General features: G+C 29.0%; 4 protein-coding genes across 4 annotated transcripts in view; all 4 read right to left on the bottom strand.

Moving 5' to 3' along the window:
- Positions 1–233, bottom strand: part of PGO_101450 (60S ribosomal protein L12) — a gene marked incomplete at both ends in the record, with an annotated part of 1,146 nt that extends 913 nt beyond the window's left edge. Inside the window, one exon of the mRNA XM_028688176.1 lies at positions 197–233. Within this exon, the coding sequence (XP_028543977.1) occupies positions 197–233 (37 nt within the window). The remainder of the gene's footprint in view (positions 1–196) is intronic.
- A 2,453-nt stretch (positions 234–2,686) lies between these two features.
- PGO_101440 (hypothetical protein, conserved) lies at positions 2,687–4,102 on the bottom strand (the record flags this gene model as incomplete). Its single annotated transcript, XM_028688175.1, has 1 exon — positions 2,687–4,102. The coding sequence occupies one exon, from the start codon at positions 4,100–4,102 to the stop codon at positions 2,687–2,689; it is 1,416 nt and encodes a 471-aa protein (XP_028543976.1).
- A 1,498-nt stretch (positions 4,103–5,600) lies between these two features.
- On the bottom strand, positions 5,601–7,643 carry PGO_101430 (hypothetical protein, conserved; the record flags this gene model as incomplete). Its single annotated transcript, XM_028688174.1, has 1 exon — positions 5,601–7,643. The coding sequence occupies one exon, from the start codon at positions 7,641–7,643 to the stop codon at positions 5,601–5,603; it is 2,043 nt and encodes a 680-aa protein (XP_028543975.1).
- A 1,843-nt stretch (positions 7,644–9,486) lies between these two features.
- On the bottom strand, positions 9,487–10,748 carry PGO_101420 (pre-mRNA-splicing factor; the record flags this gene model as incomplete). The annotated part of the gene is made up of 2 exons (XM_028688173.1): positions 9,487–10,089; positions 10,410–10,748. 2 exons carry the CDS (start codon positions 10,746–10,748, stop codon positions 9,487–9,489), a joined length of 942 nt encoding a protein of 313 aa, XP_028543974.1.
- Between the last annotated feature and the right edge of the window lie 4,252 nt (positions 10,749–15,000).

The following is a 15,000-nucleotide window of genomic DNA, read 5'->3' as shown; positions in this document are numbered from 1 at the left end:
ATGTGTAAATGGGTAAATATGTAAATATGCATCTTTGTTTTTTCAAGAAAAGTACGCAACTTATGGGACAGATGAAGGTCACCATATATATAAGTGTAACATGGAATAATAGCGACAAACATAACAGGGCTGATATGCGAGTATTCACCGTTGGTTTTCATGCATTTTTAAGATGAAAAGGAAAATAAGATATTACCATATTTTATCTCATTCGGATCTGGTCTTTTGGCCATTTTTAATTTTTGCGTTTGACGATTTTTAAGGGAGCTATCTTAAGATTGTGGGCTAGGTAAGCTGTTACTGCAAATCGAAGGAGTTGTGTACTGGTTAACAATTTGTTAACGAGTTTAAGTATTTTATATTTTTTTTTTTTTTTTTTTTTTACTCTTTTAATATTTGTTCCCTCGTTTATGTTTTTGTTTTTTTTTTTTTTTTTTTTTTTTTTTTTTTGTAACGCTTTTATTTAATTTTTTTTTTTTTTGATATTTTTTTTTTTTTTTTTTTTTTCCTTTTTTTTTCCACCTGTATAATATAAATGTATAAATCTCACCAGAAAAACGAAAATTTTAAAACTCGTTCAATTTTGCAAAAAAAGTGCATCCCGAGAGAGGAAAAAAATAATTTAAATTGTGCTTACTTCAAACAAGGCGTTGAAAACTTTTGGAAAGCGTGGAATTTTCTGAGAAAAGAATCTAAGTAGCAAGGTTCTCTCATTGCACTTCATTTTGTGCTTCCATTTGTGCTTGCACCAGCTTTCTCCTCCCAATTTTGGCACCCAATTCGAAGCAAAAAAAAAAATTTCCCCCAAGTTGTATAATCCTAAGGCTGCCCTTTTCCTATTTTCTCTATGGTATCCTCATTTTCTGGAATGGGGCGATAACACAACCTCACCGATGTATTTTTCCCCCTCAAAAATTCATGTCACAATATTGTCAAAAATATATCATATATATATATATATATATATATACATTTTGATAGCACTGTACGCCTGCATATGCACGAACTCCCAAAATATACTTGAGGGGATAAGGGTGCAAAGACCTGTAGGATCACATTTCCTATCCTCTTTCTCTACGTAAAATACAAAAAATATTCGGAAAAATAAATGCAACTCCCCAAATGTCAGGATGGGTAAATAGAGTCAGTCGGGTGGAAGGAGGGGCAGGGGTTTTCATCACATCATCATGCTTATTTTTCAAAGATGCTGCATATATATATATATATATATATATATACATCCTTGCGAGTAAACCCTATCATCATATTTTAGTTACCCTCTCACGTGTGAAATTTTTTTTTTTTTATATATTTCATCTAAAGTTATACATAAATATACTATGTATATATTTATATGTACATATATATACATATATATAAATGCATGTTCTAACTTATCCCAACACGCGTTAGGGCATAAAAAAAAAAAAAAGAGCCCCCCATTGAAACTTGACCACTACAAATATATATATAGGGGAAAAAGAAAAAAAAAATTTCGTCAATTTTTACCTTTTTAAAAAAATTGAAAGTGAACGAAAAATGGTGTTAGGGGAGAAAAGTGTGTTTTATTTATTTATTATTTTTTATTTTATTTTATTTTTTTTTTTTTTGTTTTCTTCAGAGCATCTCTTATCTCACGTATAAATTATTTTCCCTAAATAATGTTCGTTAAAAATTGAGGAGAGTTTATATTTTTCAACTGTATTTAACCTCTTAACCGCTTGACCTTTTAACCGTTTAGCCAAAACACGAATTGTAAATTTGGATTATGTTCATACATATTATTTTCCCCACAATTGTGTGCCTTCTCTTTTTATTTTTACGTAGAAGAAATAGGAATATGACCTCCTTGCTGGAATTATTTTCTCCTTTTTTTTTTTTTTTGGTAGGAGGAGGGGTGAAAATAAAATGGGGACCTAGCATTAGTCAATTGTTCACATATATATAGTATATAACTACATTATGTATACAAGAAGCTCAGAAAAGTAATGGTGTTGCCCTTTTGACAAAACCTTTTTTTTTTTTACATAATCTTCATAAGAATGCTGCATTTATATATATATGAGAGAACGCAGTTATCATGTCTGACCCCTGTAACTTCATCACAGACATTGGATTTACCAAAAGGAAAAATATGACAACAACCTTGTTAATGGTATAAATAATACCAGCATTAGAAGGGGCGTCAACTGAGTAACGCAAAAAAAAAAGAAAAAAAAAAAAATAACAAAATAACAAAATGACAAAATAACAAAATGACAAAATAACAAAATAACAAAATAACAAAATAACAAAATGACAAAATAAGAGAATAAAAAAATAATCGAACAAACCATCACTCCCACTAAACCGTGAGAGCAGGTGTAAAAGTGTCAATGAGATACAAAAGATTTATAACGCGTCTTTTACAGTATGGGAAAAAATGCATCTAAATAATAGCAAAATAAATTCAGCTATTCTCACATTTTAGGTAACTATTACGTTGTCCCCCTCATTAAACAATCAAATAACAAAATGCAAATGAGTTGAAAAAAATATAAGAGAAATCTTACCATTCTACTAAAAAAAAAAAAAAAACAAAAAACAAAATTACATTCATAAAGTGTAAGATAAAAATAAAAAAAAAGGAGTAGTGAATGCGTGAGTGTAATACACTCAAGTGTTTGTACGTGCAAGTAGTGTTTTATCATACTTCCATTTTTGCACCATTCTGATGAATACCCACAGACAAGTGCTGAAATAATTGAAGACCTCTAAATTTCCATGGTGGAAATTTATATTTGACTCTAACGAAAGAGGCACTACATTCAGTTAAAATATAGTCCAACATAAGATGAATAAATTTCATTTTTGTACTAGAAATGTATGCATTTCTACAAGTCTCATCATTGGTGTATACATTTTTGAGTTTCAAAATCAAGAGCATAAATTTTATTCGATTTTTAAGTGTCAAATGAGAAATATTAATTTTTATGTGAAAAAGAATAACCTCCAAACTATCATAGTCGTAGTAGTGATTTCTTAATGCACTTTGAAGGATGCGTAATTCTTCTTCCACATTTGCATGAGTATTACTACTATTGTAAAGTTGAAATAATTTTACCAACATTTGATTCCTTTTGCATATAATATTCATGTGGAAGTGTGCATTTGGTAATTCATCAAATTTAGTTGAATATTTTTTATCAAAAAAAAAGGAATTAATTCTAAAGAGACTGAGGATGAAATTTTTTATATGCACGGGAGAGTATGTCAACTGTGTTTTGTCTATGTATTCGATCGACTTGTTATAAAGTTCCACTCTCTGTTTCAAGGGTATGATACTACCATAAATTGAATAAAAAGAAACAAAATTGCTCATTTCCTTATTTGTAAGATCGAAATTGTTACGCATAATGACAGAAAAAAGTTTACTTAAACAATGTGAAGATATAGTAATTTCATTTTTCCTGTATTTCTTCATCCATTTTATTTTCTTTTTATAAATATGATATGAACATAAAAAAATGATTATATCCGATGATAAACATAAATCACTTTTTTGAATTATCTCAAACATCAATTTGTTAAGTAATTTGGCAGAAAAATAATTATTCATAATAAACATTTTGTACAACAATACCATATCATTTAATTTAATATAATTCCAGAAATTGTAAACTTTATCATTTACTGAACTTTGTAGTATGTAATATTCTATACATTTTAATATATTTCTTCTTTTACGTCTCTTTCTCCTTTTATCATAATATCTTATTTTTTGCATTGCTCGTAATAATCGAACTATACCACTCGGTCCAAACTCTGCTAATTGAACAATAGCTTTATCTAATTGGACATATACTTGTTCAAATAATCTATTTGTTTCTATTATCCCATTAATAGGAACAAGTTTTCTTTTTTTTTTTTTTTTTTTCTCTATTCTGTTTAAAAGCCTACAACAATATTGTCTTTTCGGTATCTCCCCTTTGTTATAACTTAACACTTCGGATATATGTTCACACACATTTTCCAGATGTTTTAATAAATGTGTGGAATTTATTTTGTTTAAGCTTACACTAGGAATAAGGTTCCGGATGTATGAAATGGGAAAAATCTTCATTTTTGTTAGAGGCACAACAAAAATTAGCGTTCTCTGTAAATTTGACGTGGCCTTTTTTTTTTTTTTTTTTTTTTTGCCTTCCCCTTCATATAAGGAAGAAAGAATGTGTAGAAGTGTTAAAAAGGTTCGAATAGATAAAATACAAAACGTTGTGCATGTACATGTGTGTATGTATATATATATATATATATATATATGTGCTCATATGTATGCACACAATTTTTTAGTACCTCGTTCTGTTTCCCCCCTGTATGAATGAGAATTATACTTTCTGAAATGAGTACTTTATTTAAGTCGTCCCCTCAACATTTAACTAGATGAGAGGTATCATACGAGTGGGAAGTAGTAATAGTCACGTCACAATGCAGACACTTGCATGTATTAAAAACAACTCAGAATTGTGTCCTAACTGTATGAATACAGAGGAGAAAAATGCGTGGACTTAAATGTGATAAGAAAAAGGTGCCAAAAAGTTTGCATGTTTTTTTATGAGTATGCCAAAATGGGGATAGCTCATCGGTACACTTTCTTGGGAATAGTTCTCCAGTATATATATATATATATATATCTATACATATGTCATGCGTATAATTTAGGGGTGCATTATATGGATGTAGTTCAAATACCTCTCAACTTCGTTTCCTCCAACCATTCGTGCACCTCATCAGGAGGGGTTGAAAAAAAAATGTGGGCTGCAAACTGTGCAGAAGCAACTTTAAAGTATTTGTGATCCCCCAAAAAAGCATTCAAGTAGAAGTAGTAAAATGAGGAGGAGAGGAAGAAGAAGAAGAGAAAAGGGAAAAAAAAAAAAAAATAAAATAAAATAAAAATAAATAAATGCACAAAATAACGGATAAAAAACGCTATAACATATTAAACATAAGAACATCCCCCCCGATAAGTAAAAATGGCTCGCCTGTTTAGTCAAACAAAACGAGAAAATGTTTTTCCCCTGAATTTAAAACTTAGACCCTTTGGTTACCTTAGAACTACCCTGTGCTAAAAGAGCCGACGCATGATAACTTTTCAAAAATTAACGAAATTTGTACCTGTTATGTACGGCAATCACCCCTCCAAAAATAAAACAAAAATAGAAACAGAAACAGAAACAGAAACAGAAACATAAATAGAAATAGAAAATAAATAGTAATAGAAACATAAATATAAATAAAAGCAGAAATAGAAATAAAACTACACAAACACACACACAAAAAAAAAAAAAAAAAACCGCGCTGTGAGCATGAAATGGAAAACCATCTCCACTTTCAAACGTGTGTACATAGAACTAAACTGTCTCTTGCAATATTACACATGATGACCCTGTTAGTGTTCGTTCGCTTTACAAGCAACTATATTTTGCATCTAATATATATTTTTTTTTTTTTTTTTTTTTTTTTTTTTTTTTTCTCGTCTCCCCCCTCCCTTAACGTTTACTTATCACAGTTATTCTTCACGTGCACTCAATTGTTTTGCAATATGTTTTGCACCATCAGATTGGTTAGCACATCCCGCTTGACCCAGCTTTTGGTTCGTCTTCCCCCCCTGGTCCCTTTTTGCCTTCCACCATCCTCGAAAAATGTAAACTCACAATTTTCATTTGTCCTAATATTCCACATTTTATCCATCTACCATTTTTGTAAATTTTAATCATTCCATCAGTGGTGACAGCTACCAAAAAATTATTTGGATTAAAATCAAAATCATATATTTTTCCACGTCCTTTATTATTAACATTGTGAAGCATCCAATTTTTATGTTTCGTGTAGAAGATGAAGAAATAATTTCTCTGATCAAGGACCCAAAGATTATCACTTCTATCAAAAGCTAATGATCTTAGCTTAGATATTCCATAAGCCCTTTTTTCCTGCACCCATTCATATTTTTCCCATTTTTGTAAATCACCTCTTAAATTTATACCCCAAATTTTGTTTTTAGAACTAATAACTATTTTAAAAAAAAAATCTTCTTTATATGTGTCTATTTTCTGAAAACAATTATTATTCATTATAAATCCAGGTTTAAAATTTTTATTGATACATATGATATGTCCCTTTTTATTAGTACACAAGGATATGAAATATTCATAGAGGATGTTTATTTTTTTCCACGCGTAACCACCCCATGCATATATCCCTCCGGAATTATTAACAGCAAGCAAATTTTCAAATAAAGGGAATCCGTGTTGGCTACATATTTTTCGTAGCACCATCTTTTGATATTTCTTTAAAGTTGAACGATTATTCAAATGAAAATTACGTTTGATACTAAGTTTATCATTTGTATCATTGTCATCATTCTTCCGCTTCCAAGTTTTCTGTCCTTTATCTTTCACATGGTTGCTTGTATTGGCTTTCATATCGATGTTTACATTGCCACTCCTTTCTGATCTTCCCAGAAAATAGCTCGAAGCACATGCATCATCTCTTGGCTCCTTGACCTCCCCTATTTTATGGGGTAAAAATGGTCCCAAGTTTTTCGTCTTGCTTGAATGGAACATTCTGTTTTTCGCTAAAGATTGTGTATTCCCCCTCTTCACCATTTTGAAGGACTTAATTTTATCCATGCTCATAAAATTTTCCGCTATTTTTAATATTTGAGTCTTGGCTCTAATTATATTTAACTTTTTTTCCATATTTTGCATCCTGGCTTTATTGTACGGTGCGAATGAGGAATATTTCTCTTTTTTATCTTCGCTCATGCTGAACGTTTTCTTTGGGCCTCCTCCCTTCATGGTCGAATGAATATTTTCTGTGAACTGTTTTTTTATCTTTGGATTTACACACCTGTTGCTGCTACTCAGTGTGTGTGTTGTGGCTAACCTGTGGAACACGGATGTTCTTTTAGTTGCTATTTTTTTCTGCTTCACATGTTTTTTCTTATTTTCATTGTTTTCCCCTGTTTCTGTTCTTTTTCCATCCTCATTATTATCATCCTCATCATTATCATCCTCATCATTATCATCCTCATTATTATCATCCTCATCATTATCATCCTCACCATTATCATCCTCATCATTATCATCCTCATCATTATCATCCTCATCATTATCATCCTCATCATTATCATCCTCATCATTATCATCCTCACCATTATCATCCTCATCATTATCATCCTCATCATTATCATCCTCATCATTATCATTCTCATCATCGTCATTCTCATTAATATCTTCCTCCCCTGCATCATCATGATCTTCCTCTCTTGCATCATCTTTTTCTTTCTCCCCCACATCACCCTTTTCTATCACATCCATTTGGGGGATATCCTTCTGGAGAACACGATTCGAAACACTTCCGCTTCTTACACCTAGTGCATTTCTAGCTAGAAAGTATTTTTTTTTTTTAAGGGATGACTTTAATTTAGGCGTGCTTAATTTTTTTTCCTCCTCAGACAGGTCATCACCGTTGAACAATTTTCCCTGAACATTTGTGTGCAACTCCTTTTTCAGTGAGGTGCTTGATTTTTTTAGGACAATAGTGCTATCGCTCGATATGCTGATCGATCTCAAATTAACCACCGTTTTACTCTTTGTGTATTGCATCGTAAATGAAAAAATCTATTCACAAAAAGATTTTTGTAGGATTAGTAAAAATATATGTAAACATATATATCATTAAACCGTGGTCAAATTTTTTTTTTTTGCCCTCAGTCAATGTGTAACATGACAAGCGTGTGCGATATTTGCGCATGCAAGCGAATATACATGCGTACATTCACGTGGTGACAAAAGAAAAGACAACTTTATAATAAAAATGGTGAATAGATATGTTCGACCAAGATATGACCACCTACCCTTAAAATAATGAATTTATGTTATCAAATAGTTTTTTATTAAAATGATAAATTTACGTCTTTATGAAATTAATATGGTAATGAACTATTTTATTTTTTCAAATATGTAAAAGTTTAAGCTTAATCGTCCATAAAACGTTTTTTTTTTTTTTTTTATGATAGCTGTTCATAAAAAAAAAAAAAAAAAAAAAAAAAAGCAATTAACATTAACAAATAGCTAGTTGCTTTATAGACGCATTAACAGATAAAACAAATTGTAAAATTCGGAAATATGTGTACATTCAGCATATTGGTACATAACATATATGTAGACACACATAAATATACGTATTTATATATGATCTCCAATGGATCTATAAAAAAGGGAAATTAATTCATCCCCATTTTGATGCACTAAAACTTTGAGAATAAAAAAAAATTTAGCAAAAAAAAAAAATAAAAAAAAAAAAAAAAAGGGTTGAGAGAGAATTTACACACATTTATTTTATTATAAGATTCAAGATTAAATCCCAGATCAAACATATTTTTATTTGAGGATGCCACAAAATGATACTTTCTCCCTAGTTAAGGCAATTACTGTTGTAGTTTTTTTTTTTTTTTTTTTTTTTTTACCATGATATCATCATGCATTTATCATATATATAAATGCTGTGTGTGCCAATGTCACGAAATGGGGGTTGGTAGTTGGGTGGGGTGGGGGGATTTAATTCGTAGTACTAAGGGGGCCCTTTTGCTATTGTGTCAAATGGTTATAGTGTTCTGACTCTGACGAATGACGATATAATGTCGAAGTAACTATATTGACATGTAAATTAAATATAAATAATTATTTTAAAAAAAAAAAAAAAAAAAAAAAAAAATTATTACATATAATTTTATATTTTATCTTATTTTATTTATAAATAATTATTTAAAAAAAATTTATAAAACATTTCGTGTAATACACAACAATTTGTCATTATAATATGGATGCATACGTGTGTAGGTATATATATGATGGTCCTTACAGGTGGGATAAGAGAATGTCTGCGTAGGTGTTTGTATGTATACATATGAAGGTATGAATATACATATATGTTTATATATATAAACGTATATGTATTCAATAATGCACTCATGCATATATATAACGCACAACGCATGTAGTATAACATGTAAATATGTAGATGTTTAAAAAAAAAAAAAAAAAAAAAGAAAAGCAATAATATACTTAATTAAGTGAATTCAGAAGATGGTTTGGGGAAGGAGTGGAAAAAATGAGAGAGAATGCATATCTGCATATACATCCATATTTATATGTAATTGTAGCATACTTGCTAAGTTTTTCCTTATGAAAAGATAATCTTAAAACAATGTCAAGAAATAGAAATATCTGATTTAGGTTATGAACAGAATTCTAAAGAATATCATCACAATAAACTTCCTTATTCCGCTTAAATATGCGTACATATAATCGTTACACGTATATGGGAACAAATAATTCCATAGAAATGTATACACATATACACACAAAAAATTGTGCACAAAAATATACGCATAATACACATTTCCTGGGATAATTTTATTTTCATTTACACATATAATACAAACATCTAATGTCTTCTTTTATGGGACCATGAAGATGATCTAGAATCTGATCTAGAAGCAGATCTCGATCCAGACTTTGATACTGATCTATTATTTCTTCTTCTTTCTTGATAAGAGAGACTTCTGGAATAACTTCTTTTCTTATCATAAGCATCTCTTCTTCTATCCATACTTCTACTTCTACTACTACTGGAAGTTCTGCTTCTACTTCGGCTTCTGCTTCCACTTCTACTTCTGCTCCCACTTCTACTTCTGCTTCCACTTCTGCTTCTACTATAACTTCTACTTCTGGTATATGATCTTTTATCACTTCTTGAGTAACTCCTACTTGAATAACTTCTATTCCTACTATTGTATCTACCATACCCTCCGTCTTCACGACGCCACGATGTTTTTTTCTGTCTGATTGTTATTTTTGATTTTTCGCCTTCATGGGATCTAAATGTAGATCCATTAAACTTTTCAATAGCTTCAAGCATATCTTCCTTATGAAAAAAAGATACTTCACCCAAACCATTTTTAAAAACATCTGCATGACCACATTCCCCTGCTTCTCTCAGATGATCCTTCAAATCTTGCCAGCTACCTGAAAGGGGTAACCCGCTAACCTGTAGGCAAAAGGAAAAAATAAATTCAGAAAAAAAAAAAAAAAAAAAAAATGTGGACATTATGTTTGTATATATAAGCACAAGACAAATACACATAGAATAAAGCTAAGAAATGTGTGTCTCTTTAAAAGGTACGTGGTGTAGCATTATCTTTTGTGACATGTTTTTGATATCTGCACAAATGCATGTTAATAATAACATTATCACTAATACTCATGTATCAATTCATGTACAAAAATGAGAGAATAAATAGGATAGCGATTATCCTAACGGTGCACATTTTTGTAAATTTTTTTTTATTTTTTTTTTTTTTCCATTACTTCAACAACGTAACGGCCTCTCCTAGATTTCATTCCTCTACCACCAAATCCTCTACCTCCCCTAGAATTATATTTTCCATTATCTCTAGCATTAAAAGGAACTTCAACTCTTAATTTATTACCACCGAAATCACATCCGTCTTTTTCTTTTATTGCATCTGCTGCATCCCTTGCATCTTCGAATTCTATGAATGCAAAGGCTGCTCCTGATACGGTTTTTTTGACATCGCATTTTAGGATAGTTCCATATTTACGAAATTCATTTTCTACATCTCTTGGTGTTACATGAGATGGTAAATTTCCAACATAAATTCGAGAAACGCTTTCCCGCATGGCCATTTTTTGAATAACTTTTTTTTTTTTTTTTTTTTTGGCGTTATATACCTCAGCGAAATTTGTGAACGATTTGGAATAGTTTTGGTCTGTACCTGGTGCCTATCCGTTGTTCTATTTTAACTGCTTTAATTTGCTGTTTTTTTTTTTTTTTTTTGTTCTATCCTATTCTGTGGGCTTTTCCCCTTTTCCTAGCAATTCTCTCTTCAATTCTCTGCTCCCTTTTATCTTGTATTAATATGACAATTTCTTAAGTTTCCTGGTAACTTCTTATATATGTAGATATATGTTATGAATAACCTCTGCCACTAGCACGAATAGAACCAAAGCTCTATATCTTATATATATTTATATACATATATATATATATATATTTATATACATATATATATATATATTTATATGTATATATGTAAGAAGTGCATTTATTGTTGTTGCTTCTCAAAAGCTTGAATGTTTGTAGCTTGCGATTTGGAGTAGTAACATACATAATATATTCTTTTTTTTTTTTTTCTCTAATCTGTTAAAATATAAGTTTTGAAAAATATTTTCGACCGTAATGATATAATAGTTTTAAAAACTTTAAAAAATTATGCTCTTTTTTTTTTGGTTCGTGTGGGGAGAGAGTAAAAAGTCGTAAAAGTCAATACTCTCGTTTTTTTCTGTTTTCTTCTCTATTCTCGTTTTTTTTTTTTTTTTTTTTTTTTTTCCTTTTTTTTTTTTTTTTTTTTTTTTTTTTTTTTTTTTTTTTTTTTTTTTTTTTTTTTTTTTTTTTTTTTTTTTATTTTTTTTTTTTTTTTTTTTTTTTTGTTGTTTTTTTTCTTATTTTTATTTATATTTTCTCATCGAATCTTATCCTTCATCATTTTCTTTCATATAGTTCTCCTCTCTTTGTTAATAAGTATGTCAAAATGAAGCAACGATATTAAAAGGGACGGGACGGGAGCGTTTACATTTGTACATATATTGTTTTTGTACCATTTATATGGCGAATGTATTTTTTTTCGTGAGCATATTTTATTTTATACTCTTACATTTCAACAGGGTTTGTTCGTAATTATTCCGTATGTTTTTTTTTTTTTTTTTTTTTTTTTTCATATATTCGTTCTTCCATGTATTTTTATATGATATATTTTTTATATATATATTTAAACCTCCTATTATTAACTATGGAAAAGGAGGGGAGGAAGTTCTTTTCTTTTAGGGTCGTTCGTTCATGTATTTTTATAAAAGCGGAAAATTATTTTCGACCGTAATGATATAATAGTTTTAAAAACTTTAAAAAATTATGCTCTTTTTTTTTTGGTTCGTGTGGGGAGAGAGTAAAAAGTCGTAAAAGTCAATACTCTCGTTTTTTTCTGTTTTCTTCTCTATTCTCGTTTTTTTTTTTTTTTTTTTTTTTTTCCCTTTTCTTTTTTTTTAACCTTTTTTTTTTTTTTTTTTTTTTTTTTTTTTTTTTTTTTTTTTTTTTTTTTTTTTTTTTTTTTTTTTTTTTTTTTTTTTTTTTTTTTTTTTTTTTTTTTTTTTTTTTTTTGCATATATGCGTTCGTCCATGTATTTTTATATGATATATGTTATATATATATATTTAAACCTCCTATTATTAACTATGTATACGGAGGGGAGGAAGTTCTGTTCTTTTAGGGTCGTTCGTTCATGTATTTTTAACAGCGTTAAATAGGTATAAACAAAAAAAAAAAAAAAAATAGTGTATATGTATACATATATATATGCATATATGCATTTATCCATATATATACAAAATATTCTATATATATATATATATATTCACTATGTATATGTATATAGCACGCATTCGTTCATGCTCATGGTTAGCTTGAGAAAATTATTCACCTGTTTAACCAAAAAAGCACAACGGGCATAAATTTTGCTTCTAATTCTGAAAAAAAGGAATATAAAAATTTTCATGAATAATAGGCACTTTTTCCTTATGATAAAAAAAAAAAAAAAAAAAAAAAAAAACAGGTGCATGGAACTCCTATAAATATGCGTTTCGTATGTATATTTATTTATATGTATACATAATTACGCATACAATATGTACGCAGTACAATATTCAATGGGTATGTAACTCCATATATTTTAAGGGAGGGTGATAGAACCCCACTAATTTGACATATTTGTATATGTTAATTTACTCTAGTTTTAGTAATTCTTTTTTTCGCCATCAATAATTATGCTGTTGTTTCCTCAAGTATTAATCCTTTTTTTTTTTTTTTTTCTCATGTTTTTTCCTCTTATTCAGAAGTTCATGAATGTTTCTTTTTTTTTTTAAGTTAACACTACACGCTGTTACAGGAAAAACAAATAGATTATATATATATATATATATATATATACAATTACGTAAAAAACACGGGTAAAGATGTACACATAAAATATATATACATATATAGGCCTCAATACATAAACACAGATACTATAAGAATAATAATTATTATACACATGAACAAGTTCAAAAATTACACGAATAGTTTTAAAAAAAAAAAAAAAAAAAAAAAAACTTAATTATTGAACATAAATCCTTAGTAACTAACAAAAAGGTTCTCATCGCGTGGAGCCCACGTAAAGGCAGTTCAACCTGCACACACATATATACTTAATTTTATATATGTATATTTATGTATGTACATACGGAAACCCATACATGTAATATACAGAAGAGCGAAAGGAAACATTTTAAATAATTTATATTTCATGCCATTGGGGGGGGAGGGGGAGAGAAAGGGGTGAAAACACAGAACATGCATATAATTTATATAAGGGAACGAAATAGAACTGCTTATTTTTTTGTAAAAAAAAAAAAAAAAAAACTGCTGAACATGGTTTATGTACAATTTTGCTGTATTAAAGTATTACGAGAGTTTGTATAGACATACGTACGTAAAATTCCTTTTCGCTTATGTTTCTCAACAGATCATCTTTTTGTTTGTATTTCCTTTCATTTATCACACATGCAAGTATAATTTGCTTAGAGTAGTATATCACGAATTAAAATCATTGATAATCAGCATTTCAAATCCCTAGTTGTATCACCTACATACCCCCCACGGTATGTTATTATGTTGTTTCTATTTTTAAAATTACCTATTTAGGTAGAAAAGAACTGCTAGTTTTTTTTCTTGTGTTAAAACGGTGGGTACAAGCAGGACTGAATGAGTGCAAATCGTGTGTGTAAAATACATGTGCTTGTGGCATAGGTTGATATAAAATGTTGTAAAGGAATATTCAACATGTCATTCAGTGATGAAATCGCCCCCCTCCCCAGAGGGTTTTGAACACATTTTTTTTTTTTTTTTATATATATATTACAGAATTCTTTTTATCATACTATTTAACGTACATAAGCATGTATACCGGTTGATAAAACTAAAGTAGTGAGAAGTGAAACCCAAGGAGATGGCATAATGGATAGTATGTACATCCATATGTGTATATATATGTGTATATTTTTCCCCCCCTTAGGTCCTCGTTTTGAACAAATTTTTTTCATATATTTATTTATTTTATTATTATTTTTTTTTTTTAATGCATCCATTTGATAACAAAATAAATTCATAACAGGGATACACAAATGGGATGTAGCTCCACACAATCTACTCATAAAGGAGGAGAGATAGAAACTTGAATGGGGGTTGTTCTTTAATTAATTTTTTTTTAAAAAAAGGTGATAGACCTGTAAAAAGGGGTGTTATTAAAAGAGATATGCAATAATGTAAAAATACCTGCACATGTCCATTCACCTACGTTTGTGTATGTATATTTGTGTGTGCATGTGTGTGTACCCGTGTATGTACGCTAACGGTATCTTGGGCATACGCTTATTAATAAGTTTTTATAATTCCTTAACACTTTGTTGTATTTTCACATAAAAAAATATATATGTATTCTCCGCAAAATGGAAAAGGGGGGAAGGACACAAAGAGGTTATATCCAATGTTCGACTTAAAATGAAACGGAACTAGAGACAAAAATATTCAATCAGTTGAAAATAAAAAAAAAAAAAAAAAAAAAAAAAAAAAAAAACACAAAAAAAAAAAAAAATAAAAAAAAAAAATAAAGAAAAAAAAAAAAAAAAAAAAAAAAAAAAAAAAAAAAAAAAAAAAAAAAAAAAAAAAAAAAAAAAAAAAAAAAAAAAAAAAAAAAAAAACATAACATAAAATAAAATAAAATAATTGAAAAGAAAAGAACAATAATGATAGAAAAAAAAAAAAAAGACTCAACAAAGCAATAAAGC

This window comes from Plasmodium gonderi (assembly GCF_002157705.1).
Source record: "Plasmodium gonderi DNA, contig: Chr10, whole genome shotgun sequence".
NCBI lineage: Eukaryota > Apicomplexa > Aconoidasida > Haemosporida > Plasmodiidae > Plasmodium > Plasmodium gonderi.
Note: the sequence above shows the minus strand (reverse complement) of the source record. Positions and strands in the feature narration are given on the sequence as shown.